General features: G+C 37.1%; 1 protein-coding gene across 1 annotated transcript; it reads left to right on the forward strand.

Moving 5' to 3' along the window:
• The first annotated feature begins 15,708 nt into the window (after positions 1 to 15,708).
• On the forward strand, positions 15,709 to 20,352 carry LOC123906548. Its single transcript, XM_045956477.1, has 6 exons — positions 15,709 to 15,918; positions 16,036 to 16,611; positions 17,200 to 17,654; positions 18,393 to 18,667; positions 19,272 to 19,451; positions 19,531 to 20,352. Exons 2-4 carry the CDS (start codon positions 16,075 to 16,077, stop codon positions 18,409 to 18,411), a joined length of 1,011 nt encoding a protein of 336 aa, XP_045812433.1. The 5' UTR covers positions 15,709 to 15,918; positions 16,036 to 16,074; the 3' UTR covers positions 18,412 to 18,667; positions 19,272 to 19,451; positions 19,531 to 20,352.
• Positions 20,353 to 22,618: the final 2,266 nt, after the last annotated feature.

The following is a 22,618-nucleotide window of genomic DNA, read 5'->3' on the forward strand; positions in this document are numbered from 1 at the left end:
TCATATTAATATGTGAGTAAAAGGATATGTATTCATTGTGTCAAAAAAAAAGTATATGTATCGATAGACATTTTTAATAAAAAAAAATAGGCATATATATTGATGTATGAGTAAAAATATAGATCTTATAGAGAAAAAAAAAGTTTTCATATTAACATGAATAGAAATATAAACTACAATATAAATTACAAAAATAAAGTAAATCTCGTATTAATATATAAATAAAAATATAGTAGTATACGATAATGTAAATAATACCTGTATATAAATAGTAGTAAAGGCTAATTAATGTAATTGTGGTAAAAAAATTTTATAATTAATTGTGATAATTTAATTCATAAAATAAAGCTCATTCAAAATCGCTAGTAATTACGGTAATTAATTTCTATAATGTTGCTCATTCAAAATAATGATTCTTATACCTTAAGGGCCCGTTTGATGCGCAGGATAGGATAGTGACAGGATAGGATATACAACAGGATAGTGATAGGATAGGATATCAGCAGGATAACAGTTATCCTCAGTTATCCTATCCTGTGTTTGGTGCACACAGGATAACAAACATGATAACTATTATATCATATTTTTAATACATACTTCTTCATACCAATACGATAAGATACATAACATATTTAAATGACAAAATTATCCTTGTAAAACAATTGTTATTTTTTAAAAATTATATTGTAATACTTTGAATTTTATAAATAAAAATATAAATAAGTAATCAAATAACTTTAAATTTTAAATACAAATCATGAAAAAATAAACAAATTAAGTTTGTTATATGAATCATGATCAAATAAATGACTCAATTATACACATTAGATAACCTAATAAATATATGATATATCTCATATGTAAATAATAAAACTACCATTGCAAAAGAATTATATTTCAGTTGCTATTAAATTTAAACTAATATTCATATTTTGCAATTTTTTAATAATTATTTTACTTTAAAATATTGTAATTTTAGAAGAATTTTGATTTTTTAGATTATTTAAATTACAAAATTACCCTTGTGAGAAAATCACATATATATATATATTTAAAAATTAATTATTTTATTATTAATTTACTATCAAATTATTTTATTAATTTTCAGTTTTTTATTTTAAAATATATTTTATAGAATAAATCAACGATTTTTTTTCTTCTTATCCTATCTTGCTGGTAACCCAGCTCAAATTCAGGATAAGAATTTTAACTGGAGAAACAAGATAGGATAAGCTTCATGATTAACTTATCATATCCTGCTGTGTCACCAAACACTGGATTGAGACAGGATATGATACAGTTATCCTATCCTGTCTCTTATCCTGTGCACCAAACGGGCCCTAAATACAAATATGTAATTACTGTGAATTAATTTTACAGCTGGAGCTTGTTTTTTGGTCTTGTAACTTCATCTTTCTTGGCTTTTGCTTGCTTTTTGTCTTCAATTACTATAAAAACTACCTAAAATACTACTCTAAATAGCTAATAATTGACTGTCATCACAACCCCACACTTAAACCGTTGCTCGTACTCGAGTAACATGTTTGTCAAACAAAATCGTCAGTGAAACAACAAGTAACTCAAATGATAGGAAATTCACAACCTTTGTTTATATGTCGGTAATGGTACCACCGATCTTCACTGCAGCGATCATGCTCCATCAGCACTTGGCCCAAGAGACGTCAATCTTAGCAAGTACAACATATGTCCACAAGAGTCCATGTTCAATTTTTTTTTCTCTCACACATTTTCACTCAATATTGAAAGGGTATCTCTCAATCAACGTGAGACATGCCATTTTATCATAGGCTTGCAAGGATTCAAAGCAACCAATCAAAGTTAAAAGAAATACGCATTATTGGAGGTCTTTATGGGTTGTAATGTGGCTTAGGTAAAGGTAGGATAATTTTTGGGAAAGTAGGTTAAAATATTTGGAGTTAAGTGTGACTACTTGTCCTTATTTGGGTGCAACCTGTTACCTGTGGTACCTTTTTGATGTAGTACAAGAGATGTTAGGACCGGATGTGTCTTTGTGCGGGCATTTTCTATCACTTATTTTCCTTTTCTTTCTCAATTTTTTTTTTGAAGAGAGTATTTTTTTATGGAATTTTTTATGTATTCCGTATCTTTTTCATTTTTTTTCTTTTTTTTTTTTCGGCTTTTCACCACCAGTTGAATCTGGTTCGGGGGTCAGTTCTGGTATCAAGTGGTTCCAGCCCCCTCCCGATCGCAGTTGTGGGGGATCGAACCGCGGTCCTCCCTACCAAGTTCAACACCAATCACCACTGAACCAACTAACGATTGGTTCATTTTTTTTTTTTTCTTTTGATTGTGATAGTTATCTTGTATACCACCCCACACTTAGATGTATTAGCGGACTTATGGAGGAGCACACACCACACCACCATCGTTAGTTGGTTTAGTGGTGATTGACGCTAATTTTAGAGATTTTTCTTATGTTTAAATAATTAAAAAATCTAATGAGTAAAATTAAAAGATTTAAATAATTGTTTATTTATTTATTTATTTAATAGTAAAAGAAAAAGGAATAAATAAAAAGAACGCGCGTCTTTTCTTGTTTTCTACCCTATCCAATCCAATTAATTGAAATAAATAAATAAAAAAAAAAATTGAAATCTAATTAATTCCAAATCCCTATTTTCTTGTTACACACACAAATATGACACACACACACACCAACGCCAATGCAAGTTTCAAAAACCTTAAAAAGAGCATAAACCCTAGAGAAATGAACGAACCAGATTCACCTCATTAGAGCATTGTGAAATTGGTAGCAAGGGTTAACATTCTCGGCAGATATCGAACGCGATTGATATGGAAATTGTTCTGCGTCTGAGTTCTAATGAGGTGTTCTGTCACTTTAAACCCTAGAGAAATGAACGAACCAGGTTCTTCTTCTTCTTCTTCTTCTTCTTCTTCTTCTTCTTCAGTCGATGGAATTGGAATGATGGACTTGGAAACTGTTTTACCCTTACCTCTCAGTTATTGGGAATGGCATTCTTACGCCTGTCTTTACATAGTAATCAACCTTAACATCCAAACCCCCAATGAAAGACTTCTCTGGAATGACCATAGGAAGAATGTTTTTCAATCTCTATTTAAATCTCTCAGGTATACTTGTTTTGGATCTATTTCACCTGCCGAGCTAGCAGATCCTATTACTCATGAACTAGTTCAAAAATTGTACGAGGCAAAATTTGCGGGTGCTCATTGCATTATTTGCCATAACACTGACAAAGATCTTGATTCCATTACAAGATGTTCTCATCTCTTCTGTTCTCCATGCTACGACCAATACTACTACAATACAAGGGCGGAGTTGGAGGAACAGCAAAAGCCGGTGATTATCAAATGTCCGGTTTGTTCGACCATTGTTGAAACGTTGCTTGATGATCGTAATCTTCTTGTTTCTGCCATGTCAACTAAGTCGAAATATGTTATCGACCAAGTTCAAAAACTGCTCGATGAATGGAAACAGCAGGCGAATGCTGAATCAAAGATCGTTGTGGTTTCCTCATCTGGAGCAACTCTAACGTGCCTCAATAGAGCTTTAACCGGTTTGCATATAGCATCTTCCCTATACCTACGTTATAATGATCATACTGCTCATACTATTAAAGGTTTTCTGAAGGACCCGATGAATAGGGTTTTGTTGATAAAACCACGTGCCATTCAATTTGAGATTGTGCTGCCTCCTTCATCCCACACTTTTGTTACTGAGGCAATTGTGTGGGATGTTAAGGATTATATTTTTAGGAAGGTAAAAACAGCTAAGCCTGACACGTTGTTCAAAACAATTCTAGTGGCACAAAACACTGTTGAGGAACATATAATAATGGAACCACATGATGAAGTATCAAAGTAAGTATATAATTATCGTATCCACAGGGATTGTTCCGAATCAAATACGAGTAAATTGGATCATATAAAAGTAATTTGCAATAAAATAAAATAGGGGGAAGTGTTCAGATTTCAGACTTGAGAAAGTAAATGACAAGAAAATAAGGTTATCTTTCAAGATGCGAAGGCGATTGGATCTTTTCGGTTCATCTGGTCACTATTGTCTCGGATATCTCATGCGTATTAACAAATTACAAACTTAGTTCCATGATTCGATTAAAATAAATAACTATGTCCAATGTCTTGGTACATAGTCCTCTCAATTGATTATCAATCCCTAATGTCTTAGGATGACCTATAATCAATTGAGGTTTGTTTCCCTTTAATCCTTGAATTCACAATTAACAAACCTATATGTCTAAAGAATAAGTTAATTGTACAATTATCTCTAGGTCAATCAATTCGTTTCTAATGTCTTAGTAAACAAACAATTATAATCATCAAACAATTCGCGACGTTGTATAAAGCATTAAGAACAAGAGATAAAAGAATGAAACTAACTTCGTAATTATATTAAAACATCATATGAAATTCATGGTTCAAGACAATAATAACTAGAATCCCCTAGGATCCAATCATAGAGTTTAGTTACTCATAATCATAGAAACAACAATAATTAGAGTGAAAGAATTCATTACAATGAAGAACAATGAAGAAATTCGTGCTCTGATCTTGATCTCAAAAGTGCCTCTGTCGCCGTCAAAACTGTCCAACCCTAATTCTGAACAGAAAAAGTATATATATGGTGTAATCTGCGTACCGGCGCCCCGCGCCAGCCCGTCTGCGCGCCGCGCAGACTGACAGAATCCTCAGGCAATTCTAGCATCGTTTCTGCGCGGCGCGCCAGCTTGGCAGAATCTACAGACACTTCTAGCAGCTTCTGGGCGCGGCGCGTGATGCTTCCTTGGTCTAGGCGCAGTACACTTCTATTCCTTCACTTTTTGGCCTCAAATCCTTGTGTTCCGAGCATTCTTGTCATGATTCTTTTCCTCTTTATTCTTGCATAAAAACATACTAAATGCTATCTAGAAATGCCCTAAAATGTGGTTAAAACATAGTAATGACGTGAAGTCATCACAACCCCAAACTTGAACTTTTCCTTGTCCTCAAGGAATACCTTCATCCATCGGAAAACCTGGCACTATCTTTACAGCTTAATTCAAATACATCAGAATCAGTCAAGTCAATCATACACATGCAACATTTCAAAGATCATCCCTATTATCAATCTACTCGCACACAAATGAACATTGGAAAAATCAAGAACTTCTCACAAATATTGACCAAACAATAATCACTTCACTCCCTCACATTCTCTCCTGTTTGCATTGTTAAATTCACTCAATCAACACATACATAGCCATTCTACCATATGCTTGCAAATATTCTAACAATCGATCGACATGCATAAAAATTCACACCTTTAGAGGACTTGAGGGTTATAACGGGGCTTAGGTTTTTAGGGTGGATATTTGTTTTGGATGGTAAGCAGAAAAACTTGGAGTTTTAAGGATCACCTATTCACATGATTGGATATTTATTCAAACATCTTCCCAAAAATCAAGAATTGTTATACTAGAGAACCTTTTTCATTTCTTCTTTTTTTTTTTTTGAAGAGATTCATTTACATTCTCTCTTGGTGTCATTTTTTTTCTTTTTTTTTTTTTTTTCACTATATTTTTCTTTTTGGTTCTCTAGTACCCCACCCCAAACTTCATCAGTTGCTAATACCAAAAGCAACCCCAAACTTAATGATGAGCAATGTGCTCGAGTCATAAGTTATGATCTAACTCCAAGAAAATCATCTTTTTTTTTTAGTTTCAAAACTTGGGTTGTCAAACAAACAAAATTTTTCATTCGGCTCAAATGGGGTTAACGAAAGATATAACATTTTAAAGGTGGCTTCAACAAGGCTCAAGGTACCAAACAACGTGCCTCGGTGTGTAATTCAGAGCAATCAATCAATTAAGAGAACAAAAGCAAGTTCTAGAGAATTAGCTAAGTTGTGGAATCTCTCATAACACGAAAAAGTTATGTGTTTGGGCTCGAAAACTCACGGCTAGGCCGGATTATCGAGTGGTCAATGTTTGAGAAACTTCCTCAATTTTTCTAATTATCATAAAATATAACAAGCAATTAACACAGAGACTCACAAATCATATCGCATGGATGGTAACACAGATGATCCTTAATGACATTTAAACAAAACTATTCTGAAGTGCACAAGTTTTCAAACAGACACAAGCATTCATAAAAGACAAAAACAAATTCAAGTTGAAGGGATTAAGTAATACCATAGAGTCAATGCGGATGGGACGATCCGCTCCCATCACGTCGATCTCCGAGGCCCAGGTCCGCCTCATCAAACATACTTCTCTCCTGATATGCAGCATAATCTTGTGGCCATCTCTCTACCTCATCCAACTGTCTGGCTGCTCGCTGGGCATTCTCAATCGCATGTTGCGCCTGTAGACGGGCCAAAGTGCCGTATCGAGGGTACAAGGGAGGTGGTCTGAAATTCGCTTCCCTTGCCCTGGCCTCCTGGTAAATAACGGACTGATCACCATAGTAAGTGTGAGGCACGTCGACTGCACGACCAATAGCCAGCTGTAACATCAAAGCCGAAACATCGTCTTCGGTATAAGGATGGCTAGGCATCTCTTGTGGTTGTTGCTGAGTTGGATGCTCGCCACTCTCATAACGGTCGATTTCCGCCATCTCCTCATCCTCCTCTTCTCGCAGCTCCTCAGGACCTCCCCTTGCTCTCACAACAACGGGACCATCGTCCAAGCCATTAAAGTACCGCAAGGTCATTCCCCTGATAGGCTTGAAACGTGTATCCAACTCAATTTCAGGAACATGGTTGTGTTGGCATAAAGCCGTAATGAGATTGCAATGTGCTAAACGGAAGATTGCCTGCCCATGGTTAGCAATTTTTCTTATGCTCTTATTTAACAACTGCCCCAAGTTAATGTCCCATTTCTTCATGATCGTCATCACTATCATCGCATTCTCTACCTGAAACTCTGAAGAATTAGACACAGGTACCACATTGTGCACAACAAACTCAGCCCAAGCACGAGCGACTGGCCGGAAATGTTGCAAATCAATCTTGGATGGGAACTCTCCTCCACTATACTTCATCCATGGAGTTCCCGGTCGACCCACAAAATCTCTTATTTCTCGTCGTCGAACTTCAGGCCATTGCGCAAAGGTCATTGATTCATTTTCATAAATACACCTTGCCGGAATGCTAGCTTCTAAAAACTCATTTATAGCCAAAGCAGAGAAGTCGACCATAACACCTCTAACATAAGCCTTATCAGTGTGTACATCAAAAGACTCTTTCCTAGCATTAGCATAAAATTCCCGAACTAATTGTGCATTCCCAATCACATTGTCCTTAAGCATCAGATTATTAAATTTCAGCCAATTCCTTCTATGCAGTTCATTATAAATTGCCGGAACTGCCTTCATCTCATCACTAAACCCTTTCTCCTGAGTGAAACCAAAAGATTGTATTTGATTATACCTGGTCTTTCGATCCTCCCGATAGAACAAATCACTCCATGCCGTGTCCTGTGGGTTGTTGGCTCGAAATATTTCCGCATAGGACAGTTGTTGTTGTTGTTGAGAGTTGCCTCCTTCATCCATGGATTTTCCTCTATTACTCTTCTTCCTTGCTCTTGGTTCTTCCTCATGTTGTGTCACCTTCTTCTTCCCAGTATTGGACCTCCCCATGTTAAGGTTGAATGTGGTTTAGAGGGTGGAATTGAAATTTTCGAGTAAGGGTTTTGGGTGGTTGGAAAATTGAGATTTTGTGAGTTCTTGAGGTTTTGGGTTGGTTGAAGGCTTGGTTATGGTGTGGGTTTAAGGTTTTGAAGAGTGTTAAGATGGTTTATGGTGGTAATTTCGTGTGGGTGTGGTGATTTGGGAAGAAATTTTTTGTTTTGGGGGTTAGGGTTTTGAAAGAATTTGGTGGATTTGTGGTTGGATTGGTAGAATTTGAAAGTGTTTAAGGTTGATTGAGGGTGTATAAGTGTTGGGTTAGAGATTTTGTGAGTTATTTTTGGGTGTTAATGGAAGTTTGGTGTTGGGTGGAGAAGAAGAAGAAGGGTTTTACGGTGGATGGTTTAAGGAAGAAGAAGAATGATTCAATATTTTGCTTTTCTTTCCCCTTAACTCGTGCCTGCGCCGCGCGCCATACAGTCTGCGCTGTGCGCAGCACAACAGAATCCACAGGCTTTTCTGGCCACCTCTGGGCGCGCCGCGCCGATTCTCTGCGCTGGAGCGTGTCAAGTCAGTGTTTACAGGCCTTTCTAGGCCTCTCCTGGCGCCTGGGCGTGCCTGTCTCTTTGACTGCACTTCCGCACTTGCTTAACCTGCAACCACAACTAAGGCATAACACGAATAGACATTAGTAACAATTAAAAACCTTGGGTTGACTCCCAAGCAGCGCTCGCTTAACGTCCATAGCTTCGACGGTCCGTGGCCAAAAGGCCACGCGCTTGTTTAACGTCCCGAGGCTTGACGCTCCATAAGATCATTCATCATCAAATAGCATCGCCACCTTGTGGCGATTGAACTCTCCTCCTTTGTAAATCTTCAGTCTTTGTCCATTAACTTTAAAGGACTTATCTTCCTCTCCTGGTGTAAAGATTTCCACAGCCCCATGTGGAAAAACTTCCTTTACAACAAATGGTCCAGACCATCGAGACCTCAATTTACCAGGAAATAGTTGTAACCGAGAGTTGAACAACAAAACTTGTTGTCCTTTATGAAACTCTTTACTTACCAAGCCTTTATCATGATACCTTTTTGTTCTGGCTTTGTAAATAACTGCATTTTCATAAGCTTGTTGCCGCCACTCTTCTAGTTCATTCAACTTTAGCAATCTTTTCTCACCTGCCAAACCTGCATCAAAGTTAAGAAATTTAACAGCCCAATATGCTTTATGTTCTAATTCAACCGGCAAATGGCACGCCTTGCCATAAACCAACTGATACGGAGATAACCCAAGATGAGTCTTGAAAGCAGTTCTATAAGCCCAAAGTGCGTCATTCAGCTTCATCGACCAATCTTTTCTTGAAGAAGAAACCGTCTTCTCAAGGATTTGCTTCAATTGACGGTTTGACACTTCAACTTGTCCGCTTGTTTGAGGATGGTACGGGGTAGCCACTTTATGCTTCACATTGTACTTTTCCAACAGATTATCCAAATATTTGTTGCAAAAGTGTTTACCCCCATCGCTAATAAGGACTCTAGGCACACCAAACCTCGTAAAAATATTGTTCTTAATAAACTTTACCACGGTATGGGCATCATTAGCTGGACAAGCAATGGCTTCAACCCATTTTGTAACATAATCCACACATACCAAAATATGGAGGTTAGACTTTGAAGATGGGAAAGGTCCCATAAAGTCAATCCCCCAACAATCAAACGGTTCCACCTCAAGCATTTCATTGAGCGGCATCTCATTTCTCTTTGACACATTGCCGGTTCTTTGGCAATTATCACACCTTTTAACAAACTCCACGCAATCTTTGAATAGTGTTGGCCAAAAGAAACCGCTTTGAAGAATTTTAGCCGCAGTCCTTTGTCCACTATGATGTCCACCATAAGGAGCACTATGGCAATGCCACATTATACTTTGTGCCTCCTCCTCATCAACACATCTCCGGATCACACCATCTTGCCCCACCTTGAAAAGGTATGGATCATCCCAAAAGTAGAAGTTAGCATCTCTAAAAAACTTTTTCTTTTGTTGATAAGAGTACTCTTCCGGAATCTCATTACCGACCTTAAAGTTTGCCATATCGGCGAACCAAGGCCTTTTTGAAATCATTAAAAGTTTTTCATCCGGAAAGTCCTCATTGATGCACTTCTCCTTTATAGTCACCATGGGATTATCCAACCTTGACAAGTGGTCAGCCACCACATTTTCTACTCCCTTTTTGTCCTTAATTTCCAAATCAAATTCTTGCAAGAGTAGTATCCACCTCAAGAGCCTAGGCTTTGAATCGCCTTTTGTTAAGAGGTACTTAAGTGCTGAATGATCTGAAAACACAACAACTTTGGAACCAATTAAGTAAGAGCGAAATTTTTCCAAGGCAAACACTATTGCGAGCAATTCTTTTTCAGTGGTGGTATAATTGATTTGATTTTCATTCAAAACCTTGCTCGCATAGTATATGGCATGGAAAAACTTCTCATGTCGTTGGCCAAGAACCGCTCCAACCGCATAATCACTTGCATCACACATTAGTTCAAATGGGAGGTCCCAATTAGGTGTAATGATTATGGGCGCGGTGACCAACTTTTCTTTGATAACAACAAAAGCTTTCAAACAATCATCATCAAATTTAAAGTCATTTTCCTTCACAAGGAGGTTGCTTAAGGGCTTTGCTATCTTGGAGAAGTCTTTTATGAAACGCCGATAGAAACCGGCATGTCCTAAAAAGCTTCTCACTCCCTTAACATTTACGGGAGGAGGCAAATCCTTAATAACCTCTATCTTTGCTTGGTCAACTTGAATGCCTTTTGAAGAGATTTTGTGCCCAAGCACGATTCCTTCTTTTACCATAAAATGACATTTTTCCCAATTCAAAACTAAATTGGTACTTATGCATCTCTTCAAAACAGCATTCAAATTAGCTAAGCAATGATCAAAGGATTTTCCGAAAACAGAGAAATCATCCATAAATACCTCAATAGAGTTCTCCATCATGTCAGCAAAAATAGATAACATACACCGCTGAAACGTAGCCGGTGCGTTGCATAGTCCAAACGGCATCCTCCGGTAAGCAAATACTCCGAATGGGCATGTAAATGCCGTCTTCTCTTGATCTGCCGGATCCACAACAATCTGATTATAACCAGAGTATCCATCCAAAAAGCAATAATAAGCCTGCCCCGCAAGCCTTTCTAGCATTTGATCCATGAATGGAAGAGGGAAGTGATCTTTTCTTGTTGCCAGGTTGAGTCTTCGATAATCGATGCACATCCTCCAACCGGTTACGGTGCGAGTTGGAATTAATTCATTTTTCTCATTCTTCACAACCGTCATACCACCCTTTTTAGGGACCACATGAACTGGACTCACCCAAGCACTATCTGAAATTGGATAAATCATACCTGCCTTTAGGAGTTTAAGAACCTCCTTTTTCACTACCTCCTTCATGGTTGGATTGAGTCTTCTTTGAGGTTGCACCACGGGTTTATATTCGTCCTCCATTTTTATCTTATGCATACAAAATCCTGGACTAATTCCCTTCAAATCCTCAATGCTCCAACCCATGGCTTCTTTGTTCTCTCGCAACACTCTTACTAGCTTCTCCGCTTCAAGTGAACTCAACTCACTACTTATGATTGCCGGTTGTGAAGAATCTTCCCCTAAGAAAACATATTTTAAATGAGAGGGAAGTTCCTTCAACTCGGGAACAACAACTTTTGAATCTTCTCCAACACTTTCCTTCTCTACTACCGCATACACATTCTCAAAATCTTTTGGTGTCTCTTCTACCTTGCATGCTTCAAGTTGACGGAGACAAATTTCAATCTCCTTGTCCCATTCATCTTCCAAATCATCGATAGAATTAACAATGACTCTTTCTAATGGTAGGGATGGTGTTTCTTCAACTAAGACATCTTCCACCACTTCCTCAATTACATCAACTTTGAAACATTGTGGTTCATCATCATGGTGTTTCATAGCTTTGAACACATTGAACATGACTTGCTCTCCATGTGTTCTCAACATAAGTTCTCCCATCTCAACATCAATCAATGCTCTACCGGTAGCTAAAAATGGCCTACCCAATAACAACGGTTCTACCTCGGCATCATCTTCCATATCAAGAATTACAAAATCCGCCGGAAACACAAATTCAGCAACCCTTACCAATACATCATGAAGTATGCCATATGGATGCACTATTGATCGATCAGCCAAAGAGAGTTGCATCTTTGTAGGTTTAGCAACCGCCCCCGGTATCTTCTTCATCATGGACAATGGCATTAAATTGATGCTTGCTCCTAAATCACATAAAGCTCGACCGACAGAAATGTTGCCTATAGAACATGGTATAGTAAAGCTCCCTGGATCTTTCTTCTTTTGAGGAAGCTTCTTTTGAATTATAGCACTACATTCTTCAGTCATATCAACCGTGTCGTCATCAAGAGGTTTCCGCTTCTTTGTCAAGAGGTCTTTCATAAATTTGGCATAAACCGGCATTTGTTCCAACACTTCTGCAAAAGGAATATTAATTTGGAGATCATGAAGCATCTTCATAAACTTTTTGAATTGTTGGTGATCATTTGCCTTTGCCTTCTTCTTGCGCGGATATGGCAATTTGGTGTGGATTGAATTTTCTTTTTCTTCCACATCCTTACCCTTCTTCTTTTCAACTTTCTTCTCATCACTCTCTTTCTCATTTTCAACTAACTCCTCAATTTCAACTTCATGCTCAACTAGTTGCTCACTCTCTTTTTCGACTTCTCCCTCAACATTATTTTCAACTTCTCCCTCAACATTATTTTTTTCTTTCTCTTTCTCAACACGTGTCTCACTTTTTTTCTTTGTCACAACTTCCGGTGAAGGAACCACTCTACTCCTCAAATTAATAGCCTTGCAACTTTCATGGCCGGGATTATCTTTTGTAGACCCCTCAAAACCATTATTTTGAGTAGCTGCAAATTGTCTTGACAATTGACCCATTTGATTTTCAAGGTTTTTAATTGAAGCTTCATGATTCTTGTTGGCAATGTCTTGATTGGCTTTCATCTGATCTTGGTTGGCTTTCATCTGATCTTGGCTCATCTTCATTGCCTCAAAATTTCCTTGAGTCACCTTGATAAATTGAGTAAGAGTATCTTCTAGCTGAGACGGTTTTCTTTGTTGAGAATTCTGTGAAGATGATTGTTGTTGAGATTGAGAAGATCCTTGATTTCCACCCCAACCAAAATTTGGATGATCTCTCCAACCCGGATTATAAGTGTTAGAGTACGGGTTGTGATTGGGATTGCTTCTCTTGAAATTAGCCAAATATTTAGCTTCTTCTGAACCTTCAGGAAAACATTCACCGTTAGCATGGCCTTGCCCACAAAAATCACATTTCACATCTTGAGCTGCCATGACTTGCATTTGTTGATTCGAAGAATTAGTAAAGTGTTTCAACATTGCTGCCATTTGAGTATTCATCAAAGTTGATTGAGCTAAAAGAGCGGTTTGAGTATCAAGCTCCAACATGCCTGGCTTCTTCTTTGCACCGCGATCATTTTGAACTCGGTATTCATTTTGAGCCATGGATTCAATCAACTCTCTAGCTTGAGTTTGATTCTTATTCTTCAAAGACCCACCTGCTGATGCATCCAAGAACATTCTAGTTTGAGCTCTCAATCCTTGTGTGAAATGCTGCATTTGAGTATGACTATCGAGCCCATGCTTAGGACACTTCTTCAGGCACAGTTTAAATCTTTCCCAGGCATCATACAATGTTTCGGAGTCTCCTTGCTCAAAACTTGTAATGTCAGCTCTTCTTTCAAGATACTTGTGAATTGGAAAGTACCTATCCATGAATTTCATCTCTAGCTCTTGCCAAGTGTTAATAGTATACGGTGGTATTGTGTCTAACCAGTCTTTTGCTCTTCCAGTTAAAGAGTACTTAAAAAGCCTCAACCTCTTATCCGATGCGGTTACACCTGGTGGATCTGTGTAATCACATGCTTCATAGAAATGCTCAAGATGGAGGTTTGGGCACTGTGTTTCAGCCCCTGAGTATTGATTTTCTTTAAGGGCGCTGAGCACTGAATTCTTGATGTCAAAAGACACGGGATTCCTAGGTTGAAAACCCAGATTGGCAAGCTCTCCGTTGTTCCTTTGGCCATAGTCACCTAACGTCCTTTCAGGCACAACTGGTGGAGGTGGTGGTGGATTTCCAGCCATGATGTTGGCTTCGTTGTCCGATGTGTCTGGACTAGAAACCACTTGTTCACTACTTTCTTGTGCAGCACCTGCTAACCGGGCAACCTCTCGGGCTAACCGAACTGCTTTTCTGTTTGCTTTAGCTGTTTTCTCTATTTCAGGATCAAAGACAAGTTCTCTTGCTGCTTTCCTACCTTGCATAAACAACCAGAAAATACCTTTAGAAGCAACTGCACTACACAAGAATGAAAAAGAAAATAAAAAAAAATTTAGAACTAATTTTTATATGTTTTTCTTCTTAGAGGAATGCTAAATAAAAATAAAACAATAAAACTACCTAGTATGGTCCAATTGCCTTGTTGATTCAATCAACAATCCCCGGCAACGGCGCCATTTGATGAAGTATCAAAGTAAGTATATAATTATCGTATCCACAGGGATTGTTCCGAATCAAATACGAGTAAATTGGATCATATAAAAGTAATTTGCAATAAAATAAAATAGGGGGAAGTGTTCAGATTTCAGACTTGAGAAAGTAAATGACAAGAAAATAAGGTTATCTTTCAAGATGCGAAGGCGATTGGATCTTTTCGGTTCATCTGGTCACTATTGTCTCGGATATCTCATGCGTATTAACAAATTACAAACTTAGTTCCATGATTCGATTAAAATAAATAACTATGTCCAATGTCTTGGTACATAGTCCTCTCAATTGATTATCAATCCCTAATGTCTTAGGATGACCTATAATCAATTGAGGTTTGTTTCCCTTTAATCCTTGAATTCACAATTAACAAACCTATATGTCTAAAGAATAAGTTAATTGTACAATTATCTCTAGGTCAATCAATTCGTTTCTAATGTCTTAGTAAACAAACAATTATAATCATCAAACAATTCGCGACGTTGTATAAAGCATTAAGAACAAGAGATAAAAGAATGAAACTAACTTCGTAATTATATTAAAACATCATATGAAATTCATGGTTCAAGACAATAATAACTAGAATCCCCTAGGATCCAATCATAGAGTTTAGTTACTCATAATCATAGAAACAACAATAATTAGAGTGAAAGAATTCATTACAATGAAGAACAATGAAGAAATTCGTGCTCTGATCTTGATCTCAAAAGTGCCTCTGTCGCCGTCAAAACTGTCCAACCCTAATTCTGAACAGAAAAAGTATATATATGGTGTAATCTGCGTACCGGCGCCCCGCGCCAGCCCGTCTGCGCGCCGCGCAGACTGACAGAATCCTCAGGCAATTCTAGCATCGTTTCTGCGCGGCGCGCCAGCTTGGCAGAATCTACAGACACTTCTAGCAGCTTCTGGGCGCGGCGCGTGATGCTTCCTTGGTCTAGGCGCAGTACACTTCTATTCCTTCACTTTTTGGCCTCAAATCCTTGTGTTCCGAGCATTCTTGTCATGATTCTTTTCCTCTTTATTCTTGCATAAAAACATACTAAATGCTATCTAGAAATGCCCTAAAATGTGGTTAAAACATAGTAATGACGTGAAGTCATCACCACATTTCGATGATCATTATGATTCTTACGACGAAAAATGCAACTTTGTCGGACCCCAGTTCAAAACCCTGACCGATGTAGAGAGAATAGCGACTCTCTTCGGAAGAGCTGTTCTGCCTGTTTTGGAATTTGACGATGGTTTCAATTTGGAACAGGGGTGGGAGGAAGGTCAGAATGATTTTGAATGGGAAACTAGTAGCGCATCACAATAAAGAGCAGTAGTAGTAGATATAGTAAGTAGTAAATAGTAAATAAAGTAGAATAATAAAAATGTAGTGGATATAGTAGTAGTAGTATTTTTGAATCAAAGTAGTAGTAAATGATTTTTAGATAAAGTAGAATAATAATTTTTAGTACTAGTAAATAATAGATAGTAAGTTTGATTCTGGACCTATATTTGGTGGAAGAGCGAATTCTGAACCCGGAGAGACCTAAGAAGGAAATATTAATTGATTGAAACATTCGTTAAGGAAGACCGACATCCACCTCCTGGGTAACCACTGTGCTCTAGGGCTCCTACCGAACAGATTGGTGACATTTTTCAGGTATATATGTTCCAGACTGCAGTGAAATTCATATCTTTATTTTACCGCTTTACATTCTTTGGCTTTATTTTTTATTGCTATGATGCACAGTTGCAATTTTTTGTTTCTGTTTTTCAGGTTTGGGAGCTTTTAGAGCGATTCCGTGAAATTCTAGACATGAAATCTGAGAGGGGAATGAGTGGAAGTCAAGTTTTAACTTCACAAGGGGCTGATGGTGATCGCCGACTAATATGTGAAGCTGATCCATCGGGTTCCACAGGAAGTTCTTTTATTCAAGTGGAAACAGAAGCAATGAAAGAGGAAGCCCAAGTTTTGCTCGCATCTTTCACCTATGTCAGATGCTTTGGTGTAGCTTTGACCAAGGCCCATAATTCATTACTAAGAGTGCTAATAGGTGAACTGCAATCAAAGGTGCCTGCTTTGGTGGATCGGAATTCTGAACCCGGAGAAACTCGGACAAGACGTGCAGTTCCTTCTAAACGAACCAAGGTCAATATGCTTCCTATCAATGAATTGACTTGGCCAGAACTAGCTCGTAGATATATCTTGGCTTTCTTATCAATGGATGGTAACCTCGAGTCTGTGGAAATTACTGCCCGTGAAAGTGGTAAACTATTTTGTTGCTTACGAGGCGATGGTGGTTTGCTGAGCGGTTCCCTTACTGGCGTGGCTGGGATGGAAGCTGATGCACTGGTGAGAGCATAGCTTTTGTCTTCAGAAATGATTGATATGCATGAAATAGATCGTAAGAAATAGATCACTTTAATATGCATGTAATACTTACAGTTACATTTAAAAGACTAAGACCGTCTTTTTGCATTTTAGGAGTCATGCTTATAACTCAACTATAGTCTTGGAATATTCTTTGAATCATGCTAAACCTAAATGCTTCTCATTAGACTTCATATTTAATTATGCTGTTCATAAAATGCTTGTCAAAATGTTGTACTGTTTGAGTTCCACTCACATTTTTTCTGTAATGTTGTTAAATTTTCCGTATAAAGTTATAAGGACTAGCATATGGGATGAACTGGTTTAGGCATTTTGACTAGATTTAGCTTGACTCACTTCAGGTTCGAATGGTATTGCTTGAGTGTATGTTTTGCTACTTTATTTCTGGAAGTATCTTTCCTGTGTTATACACTGCCTCTAGATTTTATACTTTCCGACTGTTTCAACTTTTCTTGACTAGAAGTTATGTATTTAAACTGAAACAAATGATAGAAGTAGTGCTGAAGCTTTTTTTCTTTTTCTTTATTGTACTTGAAACTTTGCTCTCAGTTGCTTGAGGAGGCTATGAAGAAGATTTTTGGTTCTTTGAGCAGAGAAAATGATGTACTCATCATAAAAGGGCGGATAAAAGCATATCTGTTACACATTTCAGATTCTGATAACCAACATATGAATTCAATAGAAGGACAACTTAGGCCTGTTCCTGTGGCTGTGGAGTCTCAATGTACAGATAAATCCCTCAAGTCTTTTCCATCGTCAAATCATATGCATCAAGCAATAAATGGCTACAGTGGAGCAACTCATATTCAGGGTAATAACTACCAGAAATGTGAGATAAGGGATGTATCTACTTGTGCAACATACCAGCAAGGAAAATGTATCTACTTGAGTCTGCGGAAATTACTGCCCGTGAAAGTGATAAAGCATTTCATTGCTTACGAGGCGATGGTGGTTTGCTGTGCGGTTCCCTTACTGGCGTGGCTGGGATACAAGCTGATGCACTGGTGAGAGCATAACTTTTGTCTTAAGAAATGATTGACAACTTTAATCTCCACCTTGTCTAATATGATTAGATACTCTTTTTCTTCATTCTCTTTTTCTTCACAGTGCTAACATATGGGTCTCGATGTAAACTAATTTTGCATTACAACTCAATTCTAAAATCAGAAATTTTGTGGTTCTAATACAAGAAATAGATTGTAAGATGATCGCTTTAATATGCATGTAGTACTATGCTAAGTTGCAAAGCATATTAAAATTAAGAATACTTACATCTAAAAGACTAAGACCTACTTTTTGCATTTTAGGATTCATTTCAACTATAGTCTTGGAATATTCTTTGAATCATGCTAAACCTGAATGCTTCTCATTATACTTCATATTTCGTTATGCTTTAGCAAACATGCTGTTCATAAAATGCTTGTCAAAATGTTGTACTGTTTGAGTTCCACTCTCATTTTTTCTATAATGTTGTTAAATTTTCCTTATAAAGTTATAAGGACTAGCACATGGGATGCACTGGTATAGGCATTTTGACTAGATTTAGCTTGACTCACTTCAGGTTCGAATGGTATTTCTTGAGTGCGTGTTTTTGCTACTTGATTTCTGGAAGTATCTTTCCTAGTTTGCGACTGTTTGAGCTTTTCTAGACTACAAGTTAAGTATTTAAACTGAAACAAATGATAGAAGTGGTGCTGAAGCTTTTTTTCTTTTCTTTTTTGTACATGAAACTTTGCTCTCAGTTGCTCGCGGAGGCTATGAAGAAGATTTTTGGTACTTTGCGCAGAGAAAATGATGTACTCATCATAGAAGAAGAGGAAGGGTGCTGCTGAAATTAAATTGGCAAATGATGGTAAAATTCCTGAATGGGCGCAGGTGCTGGAACCTGTCAGAAAGCTACCAACAAATGTGGGAACCCGAATCAAAAAATGTGTTAGTGATGCTCTAGATAAGAATCCGCCAGATTGGCTCAGTTAGTAAGGAAGTGCACAAGGGCAATGCATCTGGACCAACAAAGGTGCTCTTCAGTGACTCTTCTCCTTTTTATATATCTATTTTTGAGTGCATGTACATAGACATTGCCAAGACTAGTGTGAAACTGCTATTTTTGTTGGACTGATGAAATGGTTTCACCGCATATTTTGCCTAACATATTAACATAATTGGTTCTTGCCGTCTAGTGTATAATATGCAAGTGATCGTGTAATTTAATTTATAGTTTTGAACTAAGTTTTTAACATAATGGGCATAATTTTCGGTGTTCATTTTCTTTTGTTTTATCAAGTGCCTCATTATTGGTACTTTTTGCTTCAAGTTGGAATGCATGATTTTTGCTTCAAGTTGGAATGCATAAAAATCATAATTGTGTTGTTGACTTTCATATACATAACAAAATGTCTAATTCTATTGTGATCGACTGAACTTTGTGTAATACAAACAGATTATTTTTTTTATTTTTTTCATCATATTCTGTCTTGATTGATTTGTCTTAATACTTAATATTTTTTGCATATAAAAGAAATAAATAACTGTGTTGTGTGCAATCAATTTATGGATGCTGCTATTTCATGTTTAGCTGTTGTTGATTTAAGTCTGATAACAACGCGATCTTGAATTTTCAGGGTCTATTCACAACAGAAAGAACGGTCTAGATCCAGCTGCAGCCCCATTTGCTAAAAATCCAAGAGACATCACCTACTGAAGAGAATAAAATCAATGACATTTTGCAAGGATTGCTTACTTGTGATTCTAAAGAACTATAGGGGGATGGAGCAATCAATCTTTTGCAGGAGAGGTTACAGGTAAAACCCATTTGTATGGAGAAATTATATGTTCCAGACTTCCCAGATATCCGACCGATTGATCTGAAATCTTTGCTAGGGAATTCGCCGAAGCCAAAAAAGGCTTTATCTGACATAGATAATTTGTTGAGGGGAATGAATATTAAGACGCCTCTTAGATAGGATGTAGGATATGCTGTGAAGCAGTTAGATTCACCCACACCACCAAGAAGTCCATTTGCTTCGCTGTCATCATTGCAAAAACACATTTCACGGTCAAAGCCATCATCAGATAGATCCATTTTCAGCTCATGAAATTGATCATATACCTACAAGAAATTATTCATCAACTCACATGATAAACCAGGAAGTCAACATTCTTAGTTCTAGTAAGCTGTCAGATGAGCTGAGTGCACCTATAATCAAAGATGTTATTGCTGCTGGTGAGACAAATACAATTCTGGAGACTAGTGAAAATTCCAATGAAGATATTGTTGCAGTTAGCGAGACAAGTTCGGTTGACGATCCTGATAGAAATTACACCAGTACTCCTCGGATGTTGGTCTGGTTATGATTGATGACAAAATACTATGTTTTTAGGCTATAGTTGCTTTTAGAATTGAATCTTTGTCTTTTGGTACAGGAAAAGAGAATTGAATCATTTTCCTTTAATTTCAGAAAAAGGTGGGACTTTATCCTCTCGGTGAGGCAATTTTATTTGGTGCCATTGTTCTTATAACAATGACAGTATACATTTTATATAGGTAGTTTGATTTCTTTTATGATATGCATTCTATAGTTAAGAAGGATTAATTGGTCTCTTTATTTTCTTTTATAGTTTCATCGAATTTGTAGACGTTTTCTCAGAACCATTATTCCCATTTTTTTGGATATAGTATATCACAAGCAATCTACTTCTAAGCATATTACACACTTCGAACCGGGTCAAAAACCGGGTCGCACGACCCGTTTCTGCATAAAACGGGTGGGAGGGACGATGAACAGTGCGCGTCGCCCACGCCCACTCTCACCGGCGGCGCGTGGGGGCGCGTGCGGCCTCAGGGAGGCTCTATTTTTTTTTTATTTTTTCATAATAAAATAGTAGATAATATTCTGGAAATTTTGGTATATTGTATGAAATTTTTGGAGACCCGAAACTATTTTTAGTTAATTAAATGAGTAAAAAAGTAATTAAAAATATTATAATTCCATAAAAAATTTCCAAAATTTTATGTAAAGTACTATGAATTATTTAAAACCCTCTTGTGTACCTCACTCTCCCTAGTTCAAGTCATGAAATTATTTTCACAAATTCCGCTGATTATTTAAAACCATTTAACAAATAATAATAATAATTTCATAGATTTGTACTCTGAAACCAATTGTTTTTTTATTTGTTTCTAATAAAATATTAGATAATATTCTGGAACTTTTGGTATATTTTATGAAATTTTTTGAGACCTGAAACTATTTTTCGTTAATTAAATGAGATAAAACGGTAATTAAAAACTATTGTTTGCTTCTGAAACCATTTAGCTGGAAGAATGGTTTCAGAGAGTTATACTGTGAAACCATTCTAGCAGTAAAATGGTTTCAGAAGCAAACAATTAAAAATCAACTCCCCTGAAACCATTCTATCAGTGAAATGGTTTCAAAGTACAACGCTCTGAAACCATTGTACCAGCTAAATGGTTTCAGAAACAAACAAATAAGAAATTACTCACTGAAACCATTCTACCAGTAAAATGGTTTCAGAGAGTTATACTGTGAAACCATTCTACCAGCTAAATGGTTTCACAGTATTATATAAAGATAATTAAAGGTAGTGAAAAATTGAGTTTTTTTTTTTGTGTCCAAATCAAACGAACCAAGTCTCTATTTGTAGACAAAAAAAAATTATGAATTTTGGTATAAAAATAAAAAAATAAAAAATTAATTTACAACGAAATAATTGAGTTTAAAGTATTAAATGAAAAAAAAAACACGCCAACCACCCAGCAGTTGACACGTGTCCTGCTTTTTTAAAATGAAATTTTCTCTCTCCAGGCGCAGATCTAGTGTGGTGCACGCGCTGGCTTATCATGGAGATGGATGATCTGGACTGTCTGATTGATCTGACAGCCATGATGAGATCATCTCTTGGCCGTCTGATGGAAATCAACGGTCTGTAACGGTGGTCCTGCGGTAGGCGCGCGACACTGGATCAGCTCCAATATGTTTTTTTTTTTTTTTTTTTTAAAAAGAAAGGGTATTTTTGTCCAACTCAAAAGGTGCACCTTGCTAATTTAGACCCAACTGGGTCTAAATTAGCAGCCCCCATATATATATATATATATATATATTGTTCATGGTACCATAAGGTTTTGTTGAGTATAGTAACCTATTTAATTGTTTCAAGGGAGTTAAATTTTAAATTTTCGTGTATGAGTACATGTATATAATAGGGCACTTGTCATAAATTTGAAGCCCAGGCCCATGCTCACAACCCATGTTGACAAGAGCATCATCACAAGCATTTGCCTCGTGATAATGACACACTTTGTTCTTCCACTCCAAAGCTAGCATCTGACGAATTTCCTTAATAAGCCTCCACCCTATAACACAACCATTCTTTGTGTTATTTATAGTCTGAACAACAACTTGAGAGTCTACATGAACCATTAACTTTGTGTTGCCCCTTTCATGCGGAGACCGTCGAAAACTCCACATAGCTCTCCTATATGCGGATGACACCTTTTTCCAAGTTTCTGGAAAAGCCACAATTCCATTGCACATGGGAATTTCTAAGAATCCCTCCACAGCCAGCCAACTTGACCATGATTTTGTTGGGTGGATTTTCCCCAACGGATCTTAATATTATATCTCCTTATAGATATAGGTTTTTTTAGAGAGAAATTTAAATATCTCAACTAAGTTGACACCTTCGAACACAATCAAGGGGTTAAATCTAACACTCAAGAAAGGGAAAAAAGAAAAGGAAAAAAATAATTTGTTTTCCCTAAACCTAATTTGTTTTCCCTCCACTTTTATCTTGCAGTTTTTTATTAAAAAAAATTAAATTTTGTCTTGAGTAGGATTCGAACCCGCAACCCTTCATTGCAATACAGCATTTCAACCACTATGACAACTACACCAATTGTGATTTAAATTATGTTCACAAAGTGTTAAGCAACATCAATTTTCATAGA

Source organism: Trifolium pratense, linkage group LG2, assembly GCF_020283565.1.
Source record: "Trifolium pratense cultivar HEN17-A07 linkage group LG2, ARS_RC_1.1, whole genome shotgun sequence".
Taxonomy (NCBI): domain Eukaryota; kingdom Viridiplantae; phylum Streptophyta; class Magnoliopsida; order Fabales; family Fabaceae; genus Trifolium; species Trifolium pratense.

Bases quoted from the DNA above. Each gene is read 5' to 3' on its own strand.
- LOC123906548 (XM_045956477.1), top strand. From the start codon at position 16,075: ATGAAATCTGAGAGGGGAATGAGTGGAAGTCAAGTTTTAACTTCACAA. The intron at 16,612-17,199 runs GTGAGAGCATAG...CTTTGCTCTCAG, and splicing joins GGATGGAAGCTGATGCACTG to TTGCTTGAGGAGGCTATGAA.